The 6,979-nt window shown below is 43.1% G+C and overlaps 1 protein-coding gene across 1 annotated transcript; it reads right to left on the bottom strand.

Moving 5' to 3' along the window:
- Nucleotides 1-463: 463 nt before the first annotated feature.
- On the bottom strand, nt 464-5,309 carry LOC123124514 (uncharacterized). Its single transcript, XM_044545116.1, has 8 exons — nt 5,174-5,309; nt 5,035-5,090; nt 4,900-4,951; nt 3,979-4,024; nt 2,094-3,875; nt 1,951-2,003; nt 1,420-1,861; nt 464-1,329 (listed from the first exon to the last, which is right to left on the bottom strand). The coding sequence occupies exon 5, from the start codon at nt 3,873-3,875 to the stop codon at nt 2,151-2,153; it is 1,725 nt and encodes a 574-aa protein (XP_044401051.1). The 5' UTR covers nt 3,979-4,024; nt 4,900-4,951; nt 5,035-5,090; nt 5,174-5,309; the 3' UTR covers nt 464-1,329; nt 1,420-1,861; nt 1,951-2,003; nt 2,094-2,150.
- Between the last annotated feature and the right edge of the window lie 1,670 nt (nt 5,310-6,979).

Consider the following 6,979-nt stretch of genomic DNA (forward strand, 5'->3'; position numbering starts at 1 on the left):
AATAAACATACGAGTCTAAACTGTGGCACTTAGGATAAAGTAAATAAATTTCACTCCAATAAACTTACGAGTCTAAACTGTGGCAGATATTTTTTTATAAACTCCAACGATTTGCGAGTATAAACTGTGATGAAAAAAAGCATCCAAATTACTCCATACCCTCATGAGTATAAACTGGGGCTTACCAAAAAAAAGATACTCCAACAACTTACGAGTATAAACTGTGATGCCAAAAAAATCATCCAAAATACTCCACACTCCTACGAGTATAAACTGGGACGCAAAAAAACCAATGACTTACGAGTATAAACTGTGATGTAATAAAAAAAATAAACATCAAGCAGGCTCCAGACTTCATAAGCTTAAACCGTCGTACAAAAAAATGGTACGTACATGCATATATATAATAAAAATAGAATAAAATAAATAAGGCTTCAGGCCATACACAATGATAGTGTAAATAAATAAGGATGCTTCAACGTCAAAGCTGGCGTACTAGCACATCATGCATAAAATTTGGAGTTCCCACGTGAATAAACAAAGTACTGCTACATTTGAAGTGAAACTGAGTACTGAACATAAAATGATTCAAAGGGAAACGATGAATTGAAATGGATAAATAAAAAAACTAAGCGAAGTCTAGGCCTTCTCAAGGAGCTCGCCAGTTCTGCAGGCTGTTCAACAACTGACTTGCTTCAGTCTTTAAATCTGCTGTCTTTTGTTTAAATTCAGCAAGCCTTGTACATTTGCCAGCATTGGTATCTTGTAGACTCTTCACCAACTTCTTCTGTTCAGATTGATGAGCATCATGTGCTTGTCGGCGCTGTTCCATTTCCAATTTAAGCCTGTCCAAAATAGCAGTAACCTCTTCAAGCTGGGCCTTCAACTCTGCTTCCCGTGCCTCTATTTCAGTGCACTTCTTTTCTACGGCAGGTAAGTCCTCAATTATGGCCTTGGAAACCTCATGTCCAGACTTAATCTTAAGTTCTACTTCAGCAAGACCATGTTCATCTCGCTCGGATTCCCTCGTGAATTTGGTCTGGCCACCCTCCAACTTCTTGGAAAGGTCAATAAGCCCGACCAAAATGGCCTGCACCTTAGCTACCTCAGGCACTTGCGTGGGCAGCATTTGAGAAACACTCTCAAGCATGATGCGTCGCTCGGGATCACCAAAGGTAGAGTCGTTCAGTCCTTCGAGGGCTCATTTCACTACGAAATCCGTAGCATCCACAAACATGTCCTTGATGAAACTGCAGTCAATCTGTGCGCCTTTCCCTGATACAACCATCACCTCAGGGTCTTGTGAGTGGCGAATTTCTTGGTCACAACCTAAAAAAAGGAAGAGTCGTGAGAATTTGATGATAATGATGGTTCATAGACACGGCCAATTAAATAAATATTTATAGGTAAATAAACTACCAGGTAAAGTTGACAAGAAATCAAGAGCACTAGGGGTATGGGGCACAGCTTCAGACACACCCGGGCTGGAAGGTGGACGACTTGTGCCACACTCGCCAATGGTATAATCCTTGAAGGATAAATCGAAAAGGTCACCAAGGCCATGGTCCTTTTCTCCTGTGAGAACATGGCCAAAATCTTCATCATTAACAAGGCTACTGAGTTCAACATCTAATGACGGACCGTCCAAGGTTATTGGTTCAGAAAAATCATATTTTTCAGAAAAATCAAGTTTGCGCTTGAGGGGGAGCCTCTCTTCCTCGTCAGCATGAGTGGGCAAGAAATTTCTACGCTTCTGTCCGCCGGTGGCCGGGGCAGTTTCCGGAAGATCATCACTAGCCACTAGCAATGGATGAGCAGAGGAAGAACCAAGTACAATAACAGACTTTGGTACGCCACTTTGCTGCAGCCAGATATATAAAAGGATGATATTATTAGTACTGATTAGTACAACAAAGAAATGAACAAGTCGCATGCAGACCATTAACTCACCTCTATAGATTTCATGGGTTGAGTAGCGACAGCATCCTTAAAATTCGCTTCTTCTATTAAAAGGAGATATAGAAAAAATGAGACAAAGAAAGGAGCAAACGAACTATGGTAGTACCAAATATATATAGATGTATATATCTTACCTTTTTAGAGTTGATTAAAGGTTCATCATTTGAGAGAAAGCCACACAGAATGGGACGTCAGTGGTCCATAATTCTCTTGCCATTCAATTTGAGGGCTGCAATATGCTCTTCCTTACCCCTGGCCGAGACTTCCTTTATAACAACAAAATCATTTTCTGAAAGCTTGCGAGGAACTATGTACTCCTCTCCGTGTTTAAGAAAATTACGTTTCCGCGGATTATAATTCGGACCATTCGAAATGCCCATACGAAGAGTATTGAATATGTTGTTAAATGGTTTCATAAATCCCACCCACCAGTTGTTCCAGGCCACAGGAGAAAATGCCTCATGCGCATCGTTAAGAAGGTACTGGAACTCTCCTTGGTCCGAGCGTATCAAATGCGACCAATACACATATGCAACTCCAATATCCTTCTTTGTGTACACGCTGACTAACGGAGCATAGGGCACTTGTTGTCTCAAAGTAAGTTGTCGTGCAACTCGACCAGGATGATATGGCTCCGCTATGCAAAGATCATCAACATCAGTAGCACGCCCCCATGGAAGCATACCCTGATGTGAAGAAATGGTGAAAGATCTTTGCAACTGATCCACCCCGACCAAGTTCTTTGGAGTATAAGGATTCCAAAAAATATTGGCTCGGTCATCAAGGAAAATGCGTGCCTTAGCAGGAGTGAAAGTTACGGGAACCCGAAACATAGTTTTAACCATGGTTGGTTGCATCGGCAATTGCTTAACATCTAGAAGATGTTTCCCTTTCACTTTGTCCGTAAATGGTTTTCTCAAATAGAGACCCATCCACCCCGCGATATAATGCACTGGCCAAAGTCTTTTCTCATAAGAGGGAGCAACGGGGTGCATACTGATCCTTCGAAGAGAATAATACAATGAACAAAGTGCTGAGGGAGCCAAAGAGATCTTGCGACCCGAAACGATCCAAGAGGCCATAAGAAGGACACCGGGACGAATGTAAGGCCCCCCACCAACAACCACGTAAGAGCAAAGCCAGTGGGCTATAAAAGCCGCAACATACATGTGTTGTTCCCGAAGGGAGGTGAAAGATGAAGTGCGTTCGCGTTTGTTATGGAAATGGTCACACCAAACTTGAAAAGTCACACTTCCATTTTCGCGGCTGAGCCAAGAGAATTCTTCTAAAAGGCCAGATAAGAAATTTGGGAACATAAGCTTTGAAGGTTCTAGGTCATCTATAGAGGGAACATATTCCTCGTATGGATCTCCAACTGAAGGAAGACCTGACATTAGAAGCATGTCAAGCAGAGTCACAGATGAAAAAAGAAAAGTATTTGTTTCTGGATCCCATCTTTCCAGTAGTGACCTCAGTAGCGAATCTGAAACTTCATACTCACCGAGGGAGCAATAAATAGCCCCATATATGTAATCGGTGTTCTCCGCTTTTCCTTTCAAACAAAACGAGTGGTTATTCAATATAGAGATGCCCCACTCAACATAGCCATTGGGTTGCGGAACATAATCGACTGTGTGACCATCCCAACCTAGACCTTTTGCTACCATCCTGATCCCTAGGGTGTAGGCTTCATGATCAGGTTTAGGATAAGGTGCTTGTGGATGAAAAGAATAGTCACTAAGAGTAGACCCCACATTCCAACCACGAGGATGGCGCGTCAAATCCGCATGTGCGAGCACCTGCTGTCCGATCACTGGGTTGACCTCTTCACTAGTATTAGGCCCATATAGATGCCGCTCAGCTAACTGACAAATCGACAGTTCATTGAAAGGAACAGGCCCCTCACCATGCGCCATCTATATGTAAAAAGGCACAAAATGAATACAATGGCATGTATATGTGTAAAAGAAACGCCTGGTTAAATAAGAAAAGAAGAAGGGAAAGTCACGATGGTGTTACCTAGCTTTATTAGCAATTATTCTCGGCCAACCATTCAATACTTTCCCTGTATGTAAAACAAAAAGAGGGAACACTTCAGTAAATAAAAAAACATTAGACCCAAGCATAGGTTGTATATGTTATGATCTGCTTGTTGTGAAAAACAAAACATATTTTTGATATAATATACGTGTGACGCTTATAGTCGTCTCCACGGTCGTACGACGGACCAAGCCCACATAGGGACTTGCCGGGACGCCGACCGTGAGAAAGAAAACATATTGCTGGCATAATATCATCTCCGCGGTTGTACGACGGACCAAACCCATATAGGGACTTGCCGGAACGCCAACCGGAGATAAATCATATTTTCCACACACATCGCCGACCGTGAGAAAGAAAACATACTGCTGGCATACTATCATCTCCGCGGTTGTACGACGGACCAAGCCCATATAGGGACTTGCCGGAACGCCAACCGGAGAGAAATCATATTTTCGACACACATGCTAGGCTTGTTGTTCTCGACGGTCGTACGACGGATCAAGCCCACATAGAAACTTGCCGGAACGCCAACCGTGAGAAAAACGTATTTTTGAGATAATATATACATCGCGCTTGTAATCATCTCCACGGTCGTACGATGGACCAAGCCCATATAGGGACTTGCCGGAACGCCGACCGGAAGGAAATCATATTTTTGACATATATGCTATGCTTTCTGGTCTCGAGGCTATACGACGGACCAAGTTCATACAAACTTGCCGGCACGCCAACCGCAAGACAAATATATTGCTTGATCACACATGTAAGTTCAAGTAAGGTGCCATATAAACGTATCCAAATGAAATTGCATGCCATGATGATGTGCGTTCATGTCTACTGTACATATCCTACTTCAAACAAAATTGAACAGGAAAGAGACAGGCCTCGGAGTGTTACCTGGCCGGAAAGCAAACGGGCGATCTATTCTACTAGATTGTAATCACCTCACCTAAAAACACAAAAGGGAGAGAAGGGAAGTTAGGTTAAGATACATGAATAATCTACTCCTAAGGGAAGCAATCACATACTCACCAGCATCTGAGGCAGAAAGCAATCTGCATCTTCATGGGAGTTGCTAGCTTCCGTGCCTAAGAAAAAAGCAAATCGGAGTTCAGCTAGATGATGGAGACGCAAGGATATATGCCATCATTGCCTTAATCGCGATACGTACCGGTAGTCTGCTGAAGAGCGGACTTTGATTAAGATCGGCAAAGTGCCGTAGTCACTGAAGCCCGGGGATATGAAAAGAGAAGAAAATACATTTGTTAAACTGAGGACGAGAGAGACGCTCGCCAGTACGCGGCTGGGATTCGGTAGTAGCAGCTAGCTCTGGATAACTCTCTCCTTTTTTAAATGTCAACTCCTTATCCTTGAGACTCTCAACTAACCGGCAAACTCATAGCGAACCTCCAAGATTAAGGCCTTATCTAGTTAACGGATCCAAACAAACTTTCACATGCACGGTACACAACTGGCCTAACGTCAAGCCGGCCATTTCAATAAAGTATATATGCATGCGCTTCCGGGGTAAAGCCAAATCATGAAGGCACGTAAAAAAAGGGGAGATATATATATATTTTTTCAAGCTCTGAATCCGAATAAAAAAACATTCACATTCAGACCTCGAGGGGCATCTGTTGGCACCGATTTTGGCTAAAAGTAAAATACAGTACTTTGATATTATTCAAATTGAACCATTTACATAAAATGTTGAAACCAAAAAAAGGTGATTTGCCGAATACACGGATAAAAATACCATGATAAAATGGTAGACCCAAAAAAAGGGGGGGAAGAAAATGAGCCATATCGCCATCTAAATTAGAGGACATATGACTTTCATACACATATGCCATTATCAATGGCGAAATTCCGATGTTGGCACAAATTCAAAGTTTCATAGACGACGCTAATATTGCCAAAATATTTTATCATATTTACAAGCATTACTCTATCACCGCTAAGAAAAATGAAACGATAATGTTCGCGTAAAATAATATAACACGCAATGATGTGTAAAGGAAATGTCAAGCCATCGTATAATTATCAACCAAAAATGTTGTCCTGTGTCAGAATAATTAATTTGGCCTAGCTAGCCGAGTCATACATATGGCTACGTACATGTATGGTGCAAGTATGAGCAACGTGCATGCATGTGTTATGCATGGATTAATTATGCGGCAAGATTAAAAGCTAATTAAGTAATTAACCCGGCCATGGCCACAACACGTATGGCCTGCATGCATTAAACGTATTATAGTCAGCTGGGCCCATCCAACTAAACTCTCAAAGCCCATTAAAAAACTGATCGCATAGAAGAAATCCACTCGGCCAAGTTTCCTGCACGATTAAACTAGAATGTGGGCAAACCCCACGATCCCATGATTACAAGACGTGAGCGCGTCCAGCCGAAGGCCTCGCCTGCTCTCTCCTCTCCTATAAATACAAGATAGAACAACGTTGCCAAGGTTGCTCACTCATCATCGATCCATCCATTGCTCGCTCATCATTCATCCAGTCCATCACTCACACGCACATACATACGCTGCAATGCCGCTAGCTTCGTCACCGGCCGTTCCGTTCGCTCACCGTCGTCGCCGCCGGCCGTCCGTCTCGTTCCGTCCGCTCGCCGTCGCCACCGGCCATCCGCTCGCCGTCGTCTACGTACGTCGCCGGCCGCACTGCTCATCATCTGCACCGCCCACAAGCTGCTAAACGCCAGCGTTGCTCATCTACATCACCACTTCACACGTACGGGAGGAAAGCCAAGGAAAGGTGAGAGTACATGGCTACCTACTTGCTCCCTTCTTGATGCATTCCTCTTGAACCATATGTCTGAAGTAGTATTGGTGTTCTACGATCACTCCATATAGCACACCTAGTTTGGTCTCATGGGATCTAGCATCCCTTGTTGATACAAACCATGGTTAAGTTATGTTCATCTTGTCTTGGTCTCATGGCATCATCCATCTCATGTTGA

Source organism: Triticum aestivum, chromosome 5D (assembly GCF_018294505.1).
Source record: "Triticum aestivum cultivar Chinese Spring chromosome 5D, IWGSC CS RefSeq v2.1, whole genome shotgun sequence".
NCBI lineage: Eukaryota > Viridiplantae > Streptophyta > Magnoliopsida > Poales > Poaceae > Triticum > Triticum aestivum.

What these genes read in the sequence shown, in the direction of transcription:
- LOC123124514 (XM_044545116.1), bottom strand. Translation starts at nt 3,875, where the DNA reads ATGGCGCATGGTGAGGGGCCTGTTCCTTTCAATGAACTGTCGATTTGT.